General features: G+C 28.7%; 1 protein-coding gene across 2 annotated transcripts in view; it reads left to right on the forward strand.

Moving 5' to 3' along the window:
- The window catches only part of LOC103577995 (cubilin-like), a 318,246-nt gene that overhangs the window by 35,731 nt on the left and 262,047 nt on the right, over positions 1 to 20,468 (forward strand). For both annotated transcript variants that reach the window (XM_053741631.1, XM_053741632.1), the window contains exons 13-14: positions 9,846 to 10,365; positions 10,447 to 10,669. In XM_053741631.1, the coding sequence (XP_053597606.1) occupies positions 9,846 to 10,365; positions 10,447 to 10,669 (743 nt within the window). The remainder of the gene's footprint in view (positions 1 to 9,845; positions 10,366 to 10,446; positions 10,670 to 20,468) is intronic.

Consider the following 20,468-nt stretch of genomic DNA (forward strand, 5'->3'; position numbering starts at 1 on the left):
GTAGAAGAATTTGCTTGCAAATTTTTAAAATTACAAAAATAATCAGAATTCATATTGTATTCTAAATTTTTACTTTGAAATCCACAACAACCTCTGAAAGTTAATAAGCTAAATTTGACTAAAACACTAACATTTTATATATTATTTAAATGTGTATTAGGGTGGGTTAAAAAAATCAAATTTTTTGTTTTTTACAAGCGTCACGGAAAAATGGGTTGCGAAACACCTTAAAAAAATTCTCACCAAATATGAGCTTTTAATTTTAATAGGAAGATCCTGCTCATCTCAGTTTTTTATTTTTTTCTCAGTCCAATAGAAAAAAATTCATGCCTTATCATTGATTGATTGATTGTACAGAAAAATGTTCTTCAATGATTTTATAAGAAATTTACTGCTTTACAAGAAAGATGTCTTATATTTTTTCTGTAAACCTCACCATTTGAATGTTATTGAAGATTTAAGTTTGATTATTTTAAGACAAATTTCATTCTTGTTTATGAATTTTATAACTCAGCAATAGAAGACTATTATAAAATGTGCAATACAAATTTTGTGTAGGGAATTAAATGCTCTATGAAAATGGGGTCTTACGTTTTGGCGATTAAATTAAGGGTTCAAAAGATATTTATCATCAAACTTTCATATTTACTGATTTCGAAAGTTTTTGATTAGATATTCGAAAAATTTCAATTTAATTTTCAACTTTTGAAAAAATTTACACAAATTTTAGTTTTCATCAACAGAGATACTTCAGAATATTTTTTTAGTTTTTTTTATGTGTAAATTTACCAATTATTTGCTGTAAATAGGCTAATTTTTTCGGTGCTCTTTAAGAACTTGCCATAAAAATCGAAATTACTCTTCGTAGAGAAGAAATTTTCCCTAGGACGAAATCCAGCTATATTGGAAAAATTCTTAACGACGTTTTGAAGACGTTATTGAAAAAAAAAAACAACATGATTTGATTTCTAATGATTAAAAATGAAATGTTTAGTTATTATTTAGTTATTTTAGTTTAGTTTAGTTTAGTTATTATTTAATTATTGAAAACAAATTTGCAAAAATGTTAAAAATAAAAATCAAATAATACTTATATTAATAACAAAAAATGAAAATCGTATGAAATTCATAAATTACATTGAAATTTTTCAAATATCTAATCAAAAACTTTTGAAATCAGTAAACATGAAACTTTGATAAATATCTTTTGAACGCTTAATTTCATCGCCAAAACATAAGACCCCATTTTTATAGAGCATTTAATTTCTTACAAAAAGTTGTATTGTGCATTTTATAATAGTCATTTATTGTCGAGTTACAAAATTAATAAACAAAAGTGAAATTTGTCTTAGAAGAATCAAACTTAAATCTTCAATATCATTCAAATGGTGAGGTTCACGGAAAAAATATAAGATACCTTTTTTGAGGAGCATTAAATTTTCTACAAAATTCTCGAAAAAATTTTTCCTGAACAATCAATTAATGATAGGGTATTAATTTTTTTCTATTGGAATAAAAAAAAAAAAATAAAAAACTGCGATTAGCAGGATGTTCCTATTAAAATTAAGAGATCATATTTGGTGAAAATTTTTTTAAAGCGTCTAGCAACCCATTTTTCCGTATCGCTTGTAAGAAAAAAAAAATATTTGATTTTTTTCACCCACCCTAATGTGTATTGAACCAATAGTTTGTAAACAATTCTCAAATTAAAACGATTGTTTGAGAGATTTTTAATAGTGTGAGAACCGGATAAAAGTTTTCCCATGTCTAACCGGTACTTCGAGGATGGTTTTAAGCAATGAAGTCCACCCTGATTAAAAAAAAAATGATTTAATTTATGATAAGTGTATATCTATATATTAGACGATTCAAATAGTTTTAAATCATTTCATATCATTTCTTTAAATGAAGGCGGTTATTATAGTACTCTTCTAAAAAAAGTGTTGCAAGTGCCATAAGGGCGTATTTCAGCAAATTCTACCGTTTTAAAGTTATGAGAGCATAGGAAAAAATCGTTAATATCTAATAATACGTTTTCCCTTGAAAAGTATGAATATTAGTATTTCTACTAAGCTTACGCATTTTGATTTTTTTAATACTTTCTTATAGTAATGATTGCCATAAAAGAAGTGTAAAAAATTTGTTTTCTAGAATCATGCTTTTTGATATCTAAAAAAAGCATAATCTAGAAAAATAATGTTTTTCAATTCTGAGTTATTTTCTCAAGACTACACATAAAATTAAGAAATCATTTTTTTTTTTTAGATTTATGTTAATGGATCATCAATTAGATTTTTCAACCTGAATACGTTCAATTTTTTTTTTTCTTTAGAATTTCTTTTCGCACGTAAAGTATGAACGATTTTGACAGTTTGGACCTGTAATCTTAGTAATGGTTGTAAATAAGGAAATTTTCAGCCAGCCCTCAAACTATCGAAATGTCCTGAAACAATCGGTTTAATTGGAGAATGGTCCTCAAACTATCGGTTTAATACACATAGTTGATATATTAAATTCAAGTTTGTTAGTGAAAAATTAGTTTTTTGGTGTTATAGAAAAAAAAACAATTTTTTATGTTTTTTTTGGGATATTTTTTCCAGTTATTTTATTTCAGATATTTTGTCGTGACACTACTAACGTTCGGATGTGAGTTAAAACTGATCTAAATCCTTGTTTCGATCACTGACATTAATTTCTGCTTTAATACATTTATTAAATTGAACATAATTTTCAATAGTAGTGACATATATAGGAATTAATACTCAAAATTCTGGAGCAACGTTTGAAAAGTTATGTTTACAACTGGAAATTCTATGATAATATTGAATTGAAAAATAGAAAATATTGCTGTTACAAGAAAAAAAATAATATATACAGTTTAATGTGAGAAAATTTCTTGACCTTGACAAGTCTGTTATAAAGCACAACCTCACCACTTCACGTTCAAGGCGTGCAAAATTTAGGAAATAGAAAAGTCCAAATTTCAGTAAAGTAATTTTTGAAATTTTGGAAGTTTGTGAGCAACATCTTGAATATTTTTTAGTAAGCTGATTTTTTGAAAAAGTACTTCAAACATCTTAGACTAACAAATTTTTTAACTCTTCGAACTCAAAAAATGCGTAGACCTGAAAAAAATTATTTTTGCTGAATAAAAGTAATTTTAGTCCGACGATATCTTTGGAGCGTTCAATCCTCTACAAAACTATATTCTAAATTTATCTGTACAATAAGCCATTTCCGAGATATAAAATTCAAAACTTAAAATTTTTTTTTCCTATAATATTTTGAAGGGAAATCAAAAATCACCATGAGGCACCTCTTGATATTAATATTAAAAGCTTAAACTTTACCATCAGTTTTTTTTTTCAGCATCTTTAAAAATATTTTCACGACAATTAAAGAAGAAAAAATTAGTTTTTTTTGGCCTACCCCAATGGACATCCATTTCAAAATATTTGAAATAGCATTCTAGAACCTCGGAACGTCGACACCTGATAAAAACACAATTTCCGAGGACCGGACCGGGACCAGTAATAACTTCCATGTTTTTTTTTTTTTTAATTTTCAACATCCATAACGAAAAGCTACAAACACTCTGAAATATTATAAAAGGAGATACTATTTTTTTAAATTTAGTCGAAATCCATAACACTTTCTGAAATTAAATAAACTAAATTTGATTAAAATAATGAAATTAAATTAAGCTAATAGTTTGTGAAATTTCTGATAGTTTGAGCACTAAATTAAAGTTTTCTAAAATCTAACCGATACTTTGAGGACGGTTCTAAACAATGAAGGTTTATACTCTTTTATATATTGTTTTGCAGGTGCCATAAGGGTTTATTTTAGCAAATTCTACCGGCAATTTCTAACAATACGTTTTCCCTTGAAAAGTATAAATATTAGTATTTATATTAAGCTTACGCATTTTGATTTTTTTTTATACACTCTTATAGTAATGATTGCCATAAAAGAAGTGTAAAAAATTTGTTTCCTAGAATCATGCTTTTTGATATCTAAAAAAAGCATAATCTAGAAAAATAATGTTTTTCGATTCTGAGTTATTTTCTCAAGACTACACATAAAATTAAGAAATCAATTTTTTTTTTAGATTTATGTTAATGGATCATCAAGTAGATTTTTCAACCTAAATACGTTCAATTTTTTTTTTTCTTTAGAATTTCTTTTCGCACGTAAAGTATGAACGATTTTGACAGTTTGGACCTGTAATCTTAGTAATGGTTGTATATAAGGAAATTTTAGCCAGCCTTCAAACTATCGAAATGTCCTCAAACAATCGGTTTAATTGGAGAATGGTCCTCAAACTATCGGTTTAATCCACAAAGTTGATATATTAAATTCAAGTTTGTTAGTGAAAAATAAGTTGTTTGAAGTTATAGAGAAAACGGCGTTTTTAAAGTTTTTTGTATTCTGGATCCATTATATTTTAACGCTCTGATTGAAGTCAAAATTAATTCAAATCTTTGTTTTGATCAGTTACATCGATTTGTGCCTTAAAACATTTATTTTATTGAACATAATTGGGAATAAAAATTTGAACAACGCTCGTTCATTAATGATTTCTGTCTTTAAAATTTTTTAACTTAAGCATAAACGTAACTTGTTTGAGCTTAAAATGCTCATAAGAAACAATCGCATGCAAGAGTATTTTTGAGCTCATAGAGTACGCAAATGTACTCACACCAACGTTTTATCACGTTATAAAGTTTCAACCTTCCATAACTTGTATAAGATTTTATAAAATTTCATATTCTTATAAAAAAACTTATAATTTTATAAATAAAGGATGCAATTTATAATAAATGAATACAACATGTTATATAGTTTTAAGAATTATATAGTATTTCATAAGACTCCATTAAATTTTGCAAACTATAAATTTTGTGCAGCCAAGTTTTACTAAATAGTATAAGAGTTCATAGAATTTTACTGAACTCTGAATTATTTTACGAACCTTTATAATATATCAACGAATTATTATCATACAATTGAATTTGAATTTTATTACATTTTATGAAATTTTACAAAACTCTTTCAAATTTCGCAAAACCACATTAAATTTCGTGAAACTCCATGGAATATTACAAAACTGTAAAATTATTCATGAAATCATTTTCTTCAATACAGGATTCAAACTTATATGTAATTCTACAAAGAGTTATGAAATTTAGAATAATACTTTAAAACTTTATGGAATTCGACTAAATTTCATAGGATATCATATATTTCGTATATGAAGATATTAAGTAATTTTATAGATTCATGAAATTTCATGTAATTTTATAAAACTATATGAAATTATAAGAATTTTTATAGAATTTTATGAAATATTAGAGAATCATCATCTTGAGACTGAATTTGAATGGCATAAAATTTTTCCAAATCTTATAAAATAGAATGAATGTGCATTAGGGTGGGCCAAAAAAATAACTAACTTCTTTTTCTTTAGTTACCGTCAAAATATCGTTCAAGATGATAAAAGAAAATTCTGATTAAGTTTGAGCCATTTATATTAATATTAAGAGGTGCCGATTTGTGATTTTCGATTTTCCGTTTAAATAACATGAAAAAAAAATTTAATCTTGCAATTTTATGCCTCGGCAACGGCTCATTGTACAGATAAGCTCAAGATACTTTTTTGTAGGAAATTGAACGCTCCATAAAAAAGTCTTATCATTTTTTGATAAATCCATCTGCTCAAAAGTTATTAGATCTTAAAATCAAATTAATAGTAAATTTTGAGATCTTTTTATTTCCCCAGCAAAACTACCAGACTTATAATAAATTATCATGAGATCATTTTTCTAGATAATTGTATTCCCTACAAATTATCTTTCACAAAGTTTATTAAAATTCCGCATAACTTCCTAGTTATTTTCATCTTAATGTCAAGCTCTTGAGAAAAGTAGTGATCTGATCGATTTCATGAGTTTGACAATAAAACGAAAACATCTAGAAAACAGTGTGGAATCCAAAAAAACCTTATTTGGAATAATTTATAGGGAATAAAATCATCTAGAAAAATGATCTCATGATATTTTATTATAAGTCTGATAGTTTTGCTGGGAAAATAAAAAGATCTCGAAATTAATATCAATTTGACTCTAAGATCTAATAACTTATAAGCAGATAGATTTATCAAAGAATGATAAGACACTTTTTTTATAGAACACTTGATTTCCTACCAAAATCCATTCAAAAATTTTGCAGGTTTTTTGTCACCTCTTTTCCAATTTAGAAAAAAATTTTTTGCTTTTTATTCTGATTTTTTAAGATGTCAAATAGATTCGAGAAAAAAAAATCGGTCTATCAGTTGACCCTGCGTGTCAGCCCCACAACTTCCCGCTGTTTTTGAGCTCCTTGAGCCGCGTCGAATAACACCTTAACGATCGAAATCGGTTCATCTGTTCAAGAGTTATAGATATTTACATACGTACGTACGTACAGACATACATACACTCGGACATCATCGTGAAATTCGTCAGGATAGCTTCCTAGAACCTTAAAATGTCAAAATCTGGTAGAAATTCGGATTTCAAAAATCGGACCGAAACCAATATTTTTTCGAATTTTTGAAAATTGTCAATTTTGTTAACGGGAAGTTAAAAAATCGTTAACGCTCTTATGTGGCTCCCAGCACCTATACCGAGAACTGTAAGGGCGTATAAAAAAATTCAAAATGAATTAAATTTGTTTTTTAACACTTCTCAATGTACAGATTCTCAAAGTACAGGTTAGGTATAAGAAAACTTTTACAGAGTCCTCAAACTATCAAAATGTCCTCAAACAATCGGTTTAATTGGATAATCGTCCTCAAACTATCGGTTTAATACACATATAGTTGATATATACACAATTTAAGTTTGTTAGTGAAAAATGAATTTACTAAATTTCAGAAATTATTACGGATTTCTACCAAATATCATAAATCTTATCATACTTTATAACATTTGAGAGTATTTTTAACTCAAATTTTACGTGGTATTTTAACTTCCCTTTAAGAAAGTTAAGATTTTCTCTATTTTTAAAGTCTGGAATAGCGACGGCAGCTTAAAGACAGTCCTCAAAGTATTTGCTTTGCCTTCACGGACTGTCTTGACAGTTAAGTTGTTTTGAAGCTGCATGGTATTTTTCCGATTTCTCTTTAATTTTCCTCTCCAGTCTAGAGCAGAACCATAGTCGAATCCACTAGATTAAATAGCCCAAATTAGATCTGTTAAATTTTTTATTATTAATAAAGTACTCGATTATTTTGAGTAAAAATTTCAGTAGAGCATATTTATCAATTTGAAATGGTAAAAATGACCTCTAACAATTTTTGTTTTGCATGTTAATAATATATGCTACGTCGCATCTGACCCATTTTAATATTGTTTAAATTCGAATGTTTTCATACCTATTATTAACCTTTCAAGTTTAATAACATTTGTATGATTAGATCAATTCCAATTTGGTATTAGTAAAATTTAAAACTGCTTTTCTTGATGCATCCATACTTGTAAATAACAAATTTTTGCGGAGCTTACTGCTGGTTTCTTTTCGATTGATTTTAATTTAAATTTAGTTGTAGTTTATTCTCAGTATCTCTATTCTGAAAAATATTTTGTCATTGGTTAAAAAATAGTTAAGTTGAGGTTTTGTTCATCGGAGGTTTTAAAACAGTTTCATTTCTTGCATATTCAAACCATTTAATGAAAGTTTATATTGAGATTTTTCGAATCCAGAATATGAAAAATCTTCTGATATAATCAGAGCTCCGATTAACCTAATAAAAATATGACAAAAATTTCAATAGCTAACTAAATTCTTTACGAAGTAGGCGTTTTTATTTTTATATTTATTTATTTATTTCTTTAGTTATTTTTTTTTTTTTTGAAGAATTTGATTTTTAGCTACTGTGGTCGGAGACATTTCTATTTTCTTTAATTATGTAACTTTGTTAGAGATTCTATTTCAAAGTAAATAGATCTTGAGTAATTTTTCATTTTTTTCCTTTGTATTGACGCTGAGTCAATTTAAATTTTAGTTACACAAAAAAAAAAAAACAATTAATAATTTAAATAATGAGTATTTTCTTAAACAAAGTATCAACTCAAATTTGGTATAATTCTCGAAGTTTAATCTTAAACTGTTTATCTGACGAAGCTAAATATTGTTAAATTATATTTTTTTTCCATAATAACAGGAATTTCTTCATCGTTTTAAAAATTGGAAGAGTTAGTAATTTTCCTGGATTACGAAAAATCAGGTTTAGAATAAAGTGTAACTGAAAATTCTACTAAGACACTAAAATATCAGCTTTTTAAAAGTTTTTTGTATGTCACAACAACGATTCGTAACGAATAAATTATTCTTTGTTATTTTATCTTATAACTATTAACTAGCTTACAAAGTCCAAACACTATAAAAAAAAAGTAATAAACATTTTTACATCGTAATCTATTGTACTGATGTGGCTTACATCTTATCAACTTTATAAAAAGATATCTTATAAATTAATAATTTATAAAATTTCCCATGATTGTTATCAAGATCACAAGCAGTTAAAGTGAAATTCGATGAATTTTTATAAAATTTTATACAATTTCATAAAACTGATCTAGAACTAATAGTATTGCCATTATTGAAATTTCTATAGCTTTATGATATTTTATAAATTTTTTTCTGAAACTTTGTAAAATGTCAGAATTTCATAAAATAAAAGTTTCCACAGGACGTCTTTATCCAATGCAGCTACGGTGTGTCTACACTCATGTATATGCATCATGGGCAATCGGTGCGAGATACACGAAAAACTTGCACTGATAGGAAATTAAGAATAAAAAGTTATCCATGAGAAATGACATTTCAAAGCCTATAACATTCAAATTTTAGCTTTTCTAATTATTATAAAAAAATTTTTTTTACGATAAGATTTTTTCTCTCGTAGTCAAATGTTCGAAAAAAAACTTTTTTTGCAGTAACAATTTTAGAAATTGTACTATAAAGCTCACCTAGAGCTCAAACGAAACATCTTTTTATTCCCTACAAGAAAATGCGCATACATGTGCAACAAATCAATAATTATTGTAGTAAGGGTCAATTGCTTACAGCTTGCTTTTTTGACTTCAAAAATTTATAACTTCAAAAGCATCAAATATTTCAATTGTAAAATGAGTACATCGTTTCTATGATTCTTATTCTTTAACATGATCGCTTAGACGATTTAATCTAATGAGTAATTTTTAATTTGGAGCGGACCTTTTTTGTTCATAAATGATATTACCACAGAATTTTTGCTGATAACACTTTTTTTCCTTTTTAATTTACGTGGTTTCAAACGACTCCACGCAGGTTTAAACCGTTTCAATCTCAGAATTTATCCAAAATGAATTTCGTTTCATTGATCTTTTGTTTGATTGTAGTATTAGGAACTGATAAAAATATAAAATTAAAGACAGACCTCAAAATGAAAGTCCTCAAATTAACATTACTTTGAGGACAGTCCTCAAAGAAATAGACCCCGAAATAACTTTACTATGAGGACAGTCCTTAAAGTATGCGTTGTCCTATTCGCATAGTTTGAGGACGTTTCTCCGACGTATTAGACAGTTTGGGGACAGTCCTTAAACTATCATTTTGTCCTATATTTCGCAAAAAAAAAATGTATAAAAAAAAAAATTATTTGGATGGGACTCTGCGAGGCATATGTAACCTATTTTCGACCAAAAAAATCGGTGTCTCATACTATCGGTTTAATATATATATATATATATATATATATATATATATATATATATATATATATATATATCTATATATACATATTTTTTTTCTAATTGTAGATTTTTGAAGGACCTGATATGGACTCTCTAACTTTAGGAACCTTTTGTGGTAGTAATTTACCTTCGACAATGGAACTAGATTCAAATGTAGCATTGATAGTTTTCAAAAGTGATTGGAGTAATGAACATACAGGTTTCAAATTGCAGTATGAAACGTCTTGTGGTGGTGAATTCCACGAGCCATCTGGAATGATAAAGTCACCATATTATCCAAACCATTACCCGGGTGCTAGAACTTGTCATTTTATGATAGTTCAACCACCTGGTAAAGGAATAGTTTTAGATATAGTTGACATGGACATTGAAGGTTCGTCTTTTGTCGATTGTTATTTCGATCATTTGGAAATTCATGATGGAGATAGTGAAAATTCAACACTTCTTGCTAATCTTTGTGGTGATGAAGAGAAAAAACCAAGTGATTCAATTTATTCATCACTGAATTATATGTATCTTAAGTTTGAAGCCGATGCGAGTATTCATGGTCGAGGTTTTCTTGCAAACTATACTACTGTAAACCGAAGTACACAAATATTTTTTAGTTATTTTTTTAGTTTTATCAATTTAAAATAATATGTTTATAAAGTAAGTTTTAATTTTCAAGGATGTGGTGGACTTCTTAAATTAAATAATGGAGAAATCCGTAGTCCATCCGATTCAAGTGGATACGCAAATGATGAAGAGTGCACATGGATTATTCAAGCACCACCAGGGAACATTATACAACTCACATGGGTATCATTTGATTTAGAGTATCACGACAAGTGCTTAACTGATTATGTTAAACTTTTAGAGAAATATGAAGGAGCAGATGTTGAAGTTGGCAGGTAATAAAAGATCTGGATTTTTGAAAAACAAATATTTCATTAATATTTATCAATTACACATGAATATCGATTTTTTACACAATTGCGAAAATTAAAGAATAGTTTTCATCAAAAACGCAATAAGAAAAATGCAAGTTTTATGCGACCAACCAAGATCTTGAGTTAGAAATTGATTCGAATAATTTTAAAGATACAGTACTAATTTTTTTTTAACCTTAATTAGTCTTAGATTATTGTGATGAAAACTCTTTATATCTTTTTCAAAAATTAAACGATTGACTTTGAGATACAGCAGAAATGCAAAAACAAAAATAAAATTTTTTTGGTTTTTTTAAAATTTTTTAGAAATGGATTGATCGAATTAATTTCAAAATCTAATCAGCTCTCGAACTCAATAAAACGCGTCAATTGCTACCTTAATCATCTCAATCGGTTAATTCTTCCGAGCGATATTATTGGAGAAAAAAATGATGAAAAACGATTTTATTCAATTGTCTTTAAAGTGAGTCATCTGATCAATTTCTATATCTACCCAGCTCTAGAACACAATAAAATGGTCAATTGGCACATTGAACTTAAATTTCGGTTGATTAGTTCAAAAGATATCAGGGTCGAAAAGTTTAAGAAATAACATTTTATGTTATTTTTCAAGGATAAATCATAATTTAATGTGCTGAAATGTGTTCCAAATCATGCCAAATCTTTGTTTTTACAGTCTCTTTCGATAATCGCATAGAGTAATGTAAATCGTTTTCCAGTTAAAATCATACTATCATCAACAAAATTAAAAGAACACGGTTTTTCATATTTTTCGGATATTTTATGTATTAACGCTCTGATCTAAGTCCAAACTCATTTAAATCTTCATTTAGATCACGGAGATTGGTTTCTGCCTCAATAAATTTATTTTGTTGAGTATGATTGGGAATAAAAATTTTAAAAACACTTGTTCATTAATGATTTTCGATTCTTAAATTGTAAATTTTAACATAGAAAGTTGCTTGTTTGAGCTTGAATAGCTCAAAAAAAACAATTGCATGCGAGAATATTTTCGGACTTGAAGAACTCGAAAATGTATTCAAACTAATGTTTTCAAGCTCCTTGAGCTGGAAAACAGCAATAAGTTTTGGGGCTGGCCCGCGGGACCAATCGTGGCTTATATTTTTTTTTTATAATACACCTTTGCCGCGAGTACTACGTGCTCACTCTAATTCCACATGACCCACCTGAATGGTGAGTAGAGTTTCAATGTCAAGCACTGTAGGTTTAAAACCAAATTATCAAGTAGAAGTAGCATTTGTGATCACCTCTCTATTTTTCGACGTTTGTTACTTTATTTAAATCAATAAAATAGTACAAAAATAAATTTTATCGTAATAGTGTCACGAAACTATCTTTGAACAAATTTACAAAGTTGATTATGTTATTGTGTATTTTGTCAATTATTTTATTTTAATTTGAACTTGTTAATAACCTCAAGTAAGTTCTTTTAAATTGAAAGTAAAATTTTTTACAACAGAAGCCGATGCAAATTTTTATAAGAACAGAATTCTAAAGATTCGTGGTGAAAAGAAATGATAAAAATCCATAATGGTCCATTGCAAAGGTAGGATACTAATAAGGAAGGTATCCCAAGTGTCCCTCTCCGATTTCGATGGGACTAAGATATGTTATTCTTCGTGCAATCTAAGGGACACGTATTTTTTTTTAGCTAAGGAAAAACATATTTAAGAAGTGAAACCACCCCTCAAAGTTTAGGTCCCAAAGGGGTGTTTTTTAAGTTTCGCATACTAGCAGATTAAACAATTAAATACAACCAATGGCATCATTTTCGGCGTGAAAAATTATGGAAAATGCCTTTGGTGGCATAATGAGGAAGTTAATAGAACAAAAGTTATAAAGGTTGAAATTCACAAAACTTTTATAAAAACAAATCGATCCAATGGATGCTAACGAACCCAACGACGATCGGAAAAGGAAAAAAAGTAGAGAATACGTATTTTGCGGTTTTTCCGAAAAATCGAGTTTAAGGGGTGAACACTTCTCAAGTTCATTTACATTGACCACCAAGAAAACACCAATATTTTTATTAGCTTTGATTTTAATTCATCGAGCATTCTTTTTTCAGACATTTTTAGCAGTGAGGACATAATAATAATATTATTTTTCGATATTTTACTAATTTTTTTACTCTTATTTCTGCAACGGACATATCCCAGGTTGTCACCCCCGATTTCACTGCCTCTAAAATATGTTATCCTGCATGAAATTTAAAGAGACTGGAACTTCAAAACAGCAGAATAAAAAGTAAAATGTCTAATAATGCACACCTCAATAGTTCATTTTACTTTTATTTTATTTTCATTTCATAACATTATTTTCATTTAAATTATGAATTTCTTTATTTACTTCTAGATTGTTAATTTAATTTTTTTTTTTATTTCTTATTTTCAGTTCAACTTTTTTTTTTTTTATTTTCTATAAATCTCCCGCGTTTTTGTCTGAGATGTCGCTTTTGTTTTATCCTACTGCTACACTGATACTGCTACTAGTAGTAAGTGGAGAAAAATAAAATAAGCACATACATGATAACAATAGTAAGAAAAATGGCAGCTAAAGTTTTCGTGAATTACAAGTTTTGAAGTTTTAATTTATTACAATTACATCAAAAAGAGTTCAACAGTGATTAACGAAAGGGTTCTTGCAGTCAGCGAACTAATGCTAATAAAAAAAAAAGTTGGGTCTGTGAGTCATTTTATTCGGGAGTTATCGTGATCACAAGAAATCAGTTAATTAATTGACATCAGTGCTCCTCTCAACTTAATTATTTATTATAAATATAACATAGAATGAATAATCAACCTTATGTTGTATTATAATTATTCTTCAATAAATTCTCTATACGATGATATAGATTTCAAACTCTTTTAATATACTTTGAAAAGTGTAAAGGTGATTGAAATTGAGTGAGGTACCCGAAAAAATCGAGTGACAATAGAGCATCTATAAATTGTTTTATTGAGAAGGTTTGCATCTTTAGGTTTCATTATATTTAAAAATTGATGTGTTACCGTACGATGGATGGAGTGGCCCAATAAGTTATAGATCAAATTGAACGGAATATCGTATAGTGCCAGATAGCTCAACTAGTAGAGCACTCGGTGCGATACCGACATGGTCTGGGTTCGATTCCCAGTTCGGGCTATCTATATTTCGTTCAATTTATCTATAAACTGTCTAATTGAGAAGGTTTGCATGTTTAGGTTTCCACTATATTTAAAAATTGTGAATGTATATTACATACAGATACGGCTCCTGAATCGTCGAACTGTCGGAGTTCTACAGCGAATAAGACATTTAATACAGAGTTTTTTTTATACGAAAAGTAAAAAAATTTTTTTTTCTTACCGATTTTGATATATACGTTATTTAAATCATATAGTTGATATTGTAATGAATAAATAAAATAAATCAGTTTGAAAAATGTTTCTGAAGTATTCATATATTTTTTTTTTTACTTAAATATCAATTGAGTTTTAATATATTATATACAAAGGTTTATCAGAAGCATTAAGAGGTAATAGCAATAAGATCCAAAATCTGAGTAGATATTGTTATTAGAATGGTCTAAAGTATAATATATTTATACATGCATTCACTAGAATGTAGTGAAACTTCTTTAGATATATGTGCTTAAATCTATGTAGATTTCTTTAAAGATCGACATTTACGCAGATCTGCTTGGATATACATATATATTCGTGGATATAGTAAGATCTGTTTGGATCTCTTTGGATATTTTAAGATCTGTTTGGATATTGTCAGATCTGTTTTGATCCGCTTGGATCGCGCCAAAATTTGGATCCAAGCATATCTGACTGTTTAGATCCAATCATATATGCTTGGATCTAAACATTTTTTATCGAGTTATCAATAAATAACTTAATTTTTGAGAATTTTTCTTGTTCAAGTTCTTTTAACCAATTTTTTAAATATATTGCTTCTTTCACTGATTCTGATAAACTAACATTTTCTGATTATGTAGATGAAAAGACAACAGTTAGTTGCTTCTGTGATTTCCAGCTTACAGCATCCCCTTCCAAAATGAATAACAATCCAGAATATGATCTTCAATTTTCAACACAACCTTCCCAGTCAACATCACAATATTCGCACATGGATTTGATTTCTTTTGTATATAATATTCCAAGTCTTTTTGTTCCAGCCAAATATCTTAGTACACGTTTAGCTCCTAACCAATCTTATTGACTCGGTTAATTTACAAACTGAGCTTATCTTGAAACAGTGCTAGCTATATCAGGTCTCGTTCCAACCACCAAATACATCAATTCCCCAATGAGTTCTCTGTAAATTCGATTATCAATTTCTTTACTTTTTGTAGAATAATTCACTTTTTTATTTGGTAATTCTGCTGGTGTTTTTAGTGAATTACATTCACTTCTTTCATATTTTTGTAGCAAATTTATAGTATATCTTCTTTGACTTATGAAAATATATTCATTAGTTTGATTTATTTCTAATCCCAACCATTATTTTGCAGGACCTAAACCCATAATTTCAAAATCATCTTAAAGCTTACATTTAATCTCGTCAATCCAACAAATATGCGAAAAAGTAATCAAAAAATCATCAACATAAATCAATAATAGCAAGATATCATCATTGCGTTTTGTATAATTCAAACGGCTTTTTGTTTTTGTAGGTTTAAGTTTGATATTTTCCAATTTACTTGATAATTCTATTTACCGTTATCGACCAGTTTGCTTGAGAAAATAAAGGGCCTTTCTTAATTTGTAAACATCACCTCCTTGCTCAATAGATTTAAGTATATTTGATGCTTTAATTCTTCTTTCTTCACTAACTTGATTATCCTTCATAATCCATTCCAATGTTTCATAAAACATTTCCGGAATTTCCATAAATACAATTTCATTCAATAATCTATTCAAATATGCAGTCACCACGTCAAATTGTCTAATATTTGCATCCAACTCAGCTGATAAAGCAAATAAAATCCTCATTGATTCCATTCTTGCAACAGGAGCAAAAGTTCGATTATAATCGATACCATACTTTTGACTGTAACCTTTTACAACAATACGAGCTTCTCTTTTTTCAATTAATCTATCTGATCCATATTTAATAGTTAATATTACACGACTTCCAATTACACTTTGACCTTGAGGTCGTTTTACAATATCCCAAGTATCATTTTTCAATAAACTCGGTTTAATTGCTTTTCTCCAATCATCACTTTCTGAAGATTTATTAGCATCATTTAATTCAATTTCAACTATTCGAGCAAATATATTATTATCATCATTATCATTGTATTCATTTTCGAAAATTTCTTTGACTTCACTGTTATTAGCTGTTGAAAATAAATTTCTACGTTAACCTTTAAAACCTGTTTTAACCAATGTTAGTTTTCCACGACCTCTTCTTTCTCCTTTTATCCTTTTGAGAGTTTCATTTATAAATGGTGAAGTCCTGGACGAGTTTTCATCTTCTTGATCTTCTTCAAGTAGTTGTATTATAGTCTCAGTTTCATTTTTATTTTGAAATCCAGCTACCAATTCAATCCATGGTTTATTTTTATTTTCCAAATCAGAAACAAATAATAATTTAACTTGTTGATTTTTCAAAGTTGTAGAAATATTATCTTTAATGAACTTTACATCACGAGCAATAATAAATGTTTTACTTTCTGGTAACCAAATTCTATATCCTTTTGTTTCACGTAGATAACCTACGAATATTCCCTTCAATGACCTATCAGACAATTTATTTTTCGCTGGACCCTTATCTAAAACATACAAAACTGATCCAAATGCTCTTAAATAATCCTTCCTTTATCCCTTATTTTTCTACCAATTTAGCCGCTCACACAGATAGTTCACAGTAGGGGGTACACGATCTTACGTTTACCGCTCGACGTTTGATTGTGAAATTAGATCAGTCACATCTTAAATTGGGAACCGTTTTGGGTTATTATCAATATTGTCTCCTACAATATTGTGTGGGTGCGATTTAAGTATAGAATGAAATAAATTGAGCATTTGGTTAACGGTAGCCGGGCATACGAACTGGACCTTGATCAATATAAGTACCCTTTTGTTCACTACATTTTATACGAATATCGTACCTACGTCAATCATGATCTCCAATCGTGACGCTATCATGCACATTTCTTCTGAAATTTGACCTGAAATTTTTTGTTGGACAATCGGGAGATTTATGTTCTTTCTTTCCGCATTTAAAACAGTGTCCTTTAAATTCATTGCTATTCGGTTGATTTCCACCTCCCACATTTCCAGCTACTTCAACAAATGGATATGATCTTATAACTTTCTCCTCTATTTTACGCGTCCCATGGCGGAGTGTGGTTAGCGCTCAATAGCCGTTATGGCTCCGTTGGTGAAAAATAACTGAAAAATTAAATAATAACAACCAAAAATCCCACCTGGAGATATCCCGAATCTCCCTGGACACATAGTTCTGCTCAGACTGGGTTAGATATCCTAGTTGGGCGCCAGTTCGTGTGCCCCACGAACAAAATTGACTCAAAATAAATACAACGGAGAAAAATAAAAATGAATATAAAATAAAGAACAGGGTAACAATTTCAGATTTTAGGAAAAAGAAAGCAAGAAAAAGATAGCAGTATTGTAAATAAATAAAATTTAAATAACTACCGGGTTGATGACCATTGTTTCAAATATATTTTAAATTATAAATTAAGTAATGGTATCGCATAACCAAATAAACAATATTGAAGATAAAATAATAATAGTTCAGTTACAAAAATAACACGGTATGTATATACAAATTAAGAAAATGATAATACTGAATAAACAATAAATATATTATCCACAAAATCGTTTATCGCATGTAAATAATATTATCACTCGCCCGTGATATTCAAAAATTACTACTAAAATCTTAAGATAATCTTCAAATATTTTAAGTAAATATTTCGTACAATTAGACCATTGGTGAATGCTATACACTATTCACAAAATAATAATCGCAAAATAATAATGTAATAATAATACTTAGAATTAGTAATAATTACGTAAAATAATATCTAGAAACTCTTGAATCACTCACACGTGATAATAAAAATAATAACGCAGAAAATAATTATAGCAGTAATAAGTTACGTTAATACTAAGTGATAATGAAAAATAACCAAATATTTATTACAATATGTATTTGGTGATGATAAAATAATACTGAATATTTTTACTGATTATATTAGTTTTTACTGGGCACAATAGTCACGCATTTCATCATATGCTTATGACAAATTATTAATACTCAGAATTCACTATCTCTCTTACTCTTATGCTATAGACAAATGATCACCAACTCGGGAACCAAATTACACGCCAATGTATTAGCCAAAAAAGTACTTACAGTTTACGTATTATTCAACTCCCTTGGTTGCACGCTAATACGGTAAATGTATTTTCCTTTATGCGGTTTACCAAAATACTCAAATAATGCCAATGGGTTTCTATTATCTACTCAAAATACCAAATGGCGACAAAATTATAATTATCTTAATGTAACAGAGCACACACGCTACTCTTACAGAGACTTTCCTACGTCTGACCATGGCAGGACGTGAATCTCATGCCGGCACCTAGGCCGACGCCATTTTGTCGTATATCTCACTTTGACTGATGGAGATATACAACTGTCTCATGTTATTTCTTTACAGTACCACCAACGTACTACATAACTTTGGCCGGATAATTTATCAAGTTCCCGACGCTAAACGACCAGTTGCCTCGTTCATAATTACTTATTAATATGATTTGAAGATAAATCAATCAATGATTTATTCACCAAACTAGGAGATTTATTTATAATAAATAAATTTATTGATGCTAACTGCTGCGTTGACGCGCATGCGCCAACAAATCAAAATAATCATAAGCACATAATTGAAATGCGCAACTATTTCTCCCAGCGCTATAAAAATCGAAATATATGCTCAAATTAATCAGTAAAATTTCCTGATTCAAATACAATTTATACCTAACAAATCAATAAAGTATTATGAACGCCATAATTAAAACAAAATCTTATAAATAAACAAAATAATCATATTAACAAACTATCAGATGAGACGTGTGAGCAGCGTGTGCTGCCCTCTGTTGCTCACTGACCTGATGCGAGACTGTCGCGATATTTAAATATCGTGACAATCTTATTTCACTCTTCTCAAGAATTTTAACGTTAAGAGCTTTAACATTTAATAGTTTATCACGTGATTCCATAGCACATTTAAAACGTTCATAACTATCTGGGAGACTATATAACAAGATTATGGACAATAAATCTTTATTTACCACAATATCCAGAGCACTCAGTCGATTAACTATATCGGATAATTTATTTACACGATCTCTGACATCGCCACCTTCAGACATTTTATAAAGCATTAATTGCTTCAGCAATAAATTTTCTCTTGCAGATCCTTTAGACGCATAAAGTAACACAAGTTTGAGCCAAACCACATTAGAAGTATTAAAACCACGAACATGTTGTAATTCTGTAGAATTAATTGCTCATATCAACTCTGGTTTAGCTTTGATCCATTCATTTCTCGCTTCTATACTCGCAGCATTACCTTCACCCAGATTAGGAATTGGTTTTTCCACCATTGACATATTCCCACATATCATTTTTAATTAATAATGCCTCTACATGAATTTGCCATGTTTCATAATAATCTTTATTCAAAAGTTCCAATCTCGTAGTCCTCAATGTTGACGTCGTTTTTTACTGAATTATGGAAATCATAAACGATTCACTCCGTTTTTTTTTAATTATAATTAGAAGCTTGGTCCCATTACCTGTTGTAATTATAACTTCAGTAGAGATAGAAAGTATTTTCTTTTTATAAAATAAAATTTTTAATTAATTAATCAAAAATTACATTAATATTAGACAGAAGAAAAATTATTTAATAAAACAAAAGATCATTAATTAAAAAAAAATAAACAAATAACGAGTGTCTTGGAAAATAATTCCAATAAAATGATTAAAGAAACATATGCAATAAGTAAGTAAAAAATTAGTGTTAAAACCAAGATCATAGATGATCAGGAAGAATATTTTTTGCTCAAAGCTGAAATTAAAACCGAGCTACATACAAAAAGTCATGTAGCAAAACAAAAAAAAATCAAATACTCACAATAAATTCGATTTCTATTCTTTACCTTTGTAACAGGGTAATTTCCAACCTTGCTAAATTTGGCCCCTTTATTAATTGATCTTAATAAGGGTGCCACTGGAAGATAAGACTCGGCCTTCCAGAACCGGAGATGTTAATTTTAGAAAATTCAGGGTCGTTGAATTTTACAAGAGTGAGAAAGGATGAGGAATTAAATTTATTACACAATATTTTAATTAATATAATTAACAATTTTATTTATCACAAAACACTTTTACCCAGCGGGTTTTACTTCACTTATAATTATTTTATTAACTAACGGAGTCCACCAGACTTTATCACATTGATTAATTAGTCCTCTGGACTTTATGAATTAAAATATTTAATTGGCCACTGGTCTGATCCCCTAGATCTATTTAAAACTGAGTCCCCTGGACTTATTAATATAAATTTGGTCACCGGCCTGATCCCTTGGATCTATTTAATACTGAGTCCCCTGGACTGATACAATTTTGGCGTCTGCCTGATCCTCTGGATCTTAATAAAATTAGTCCCCTGGACTTTCTTTATAATGGCCACCGGCCTGATTCC

The sequence above is a fragment of the Microplitis demolitor genome, chromosome 8 (assembly GCF_026212275.2).
Source record: "Microplitis demolitor isolate Queensland-Clemson2020A chromosome 8, iyMicDemo2.1a, whole genome shotgun sequence".
Classification (NCBI taxonomy): Eukaryota; Metazoa; Arthropoda; class Insecta; order Hymenoptera; family Braconidae; genus Microplitis; species Microplitis demolitor.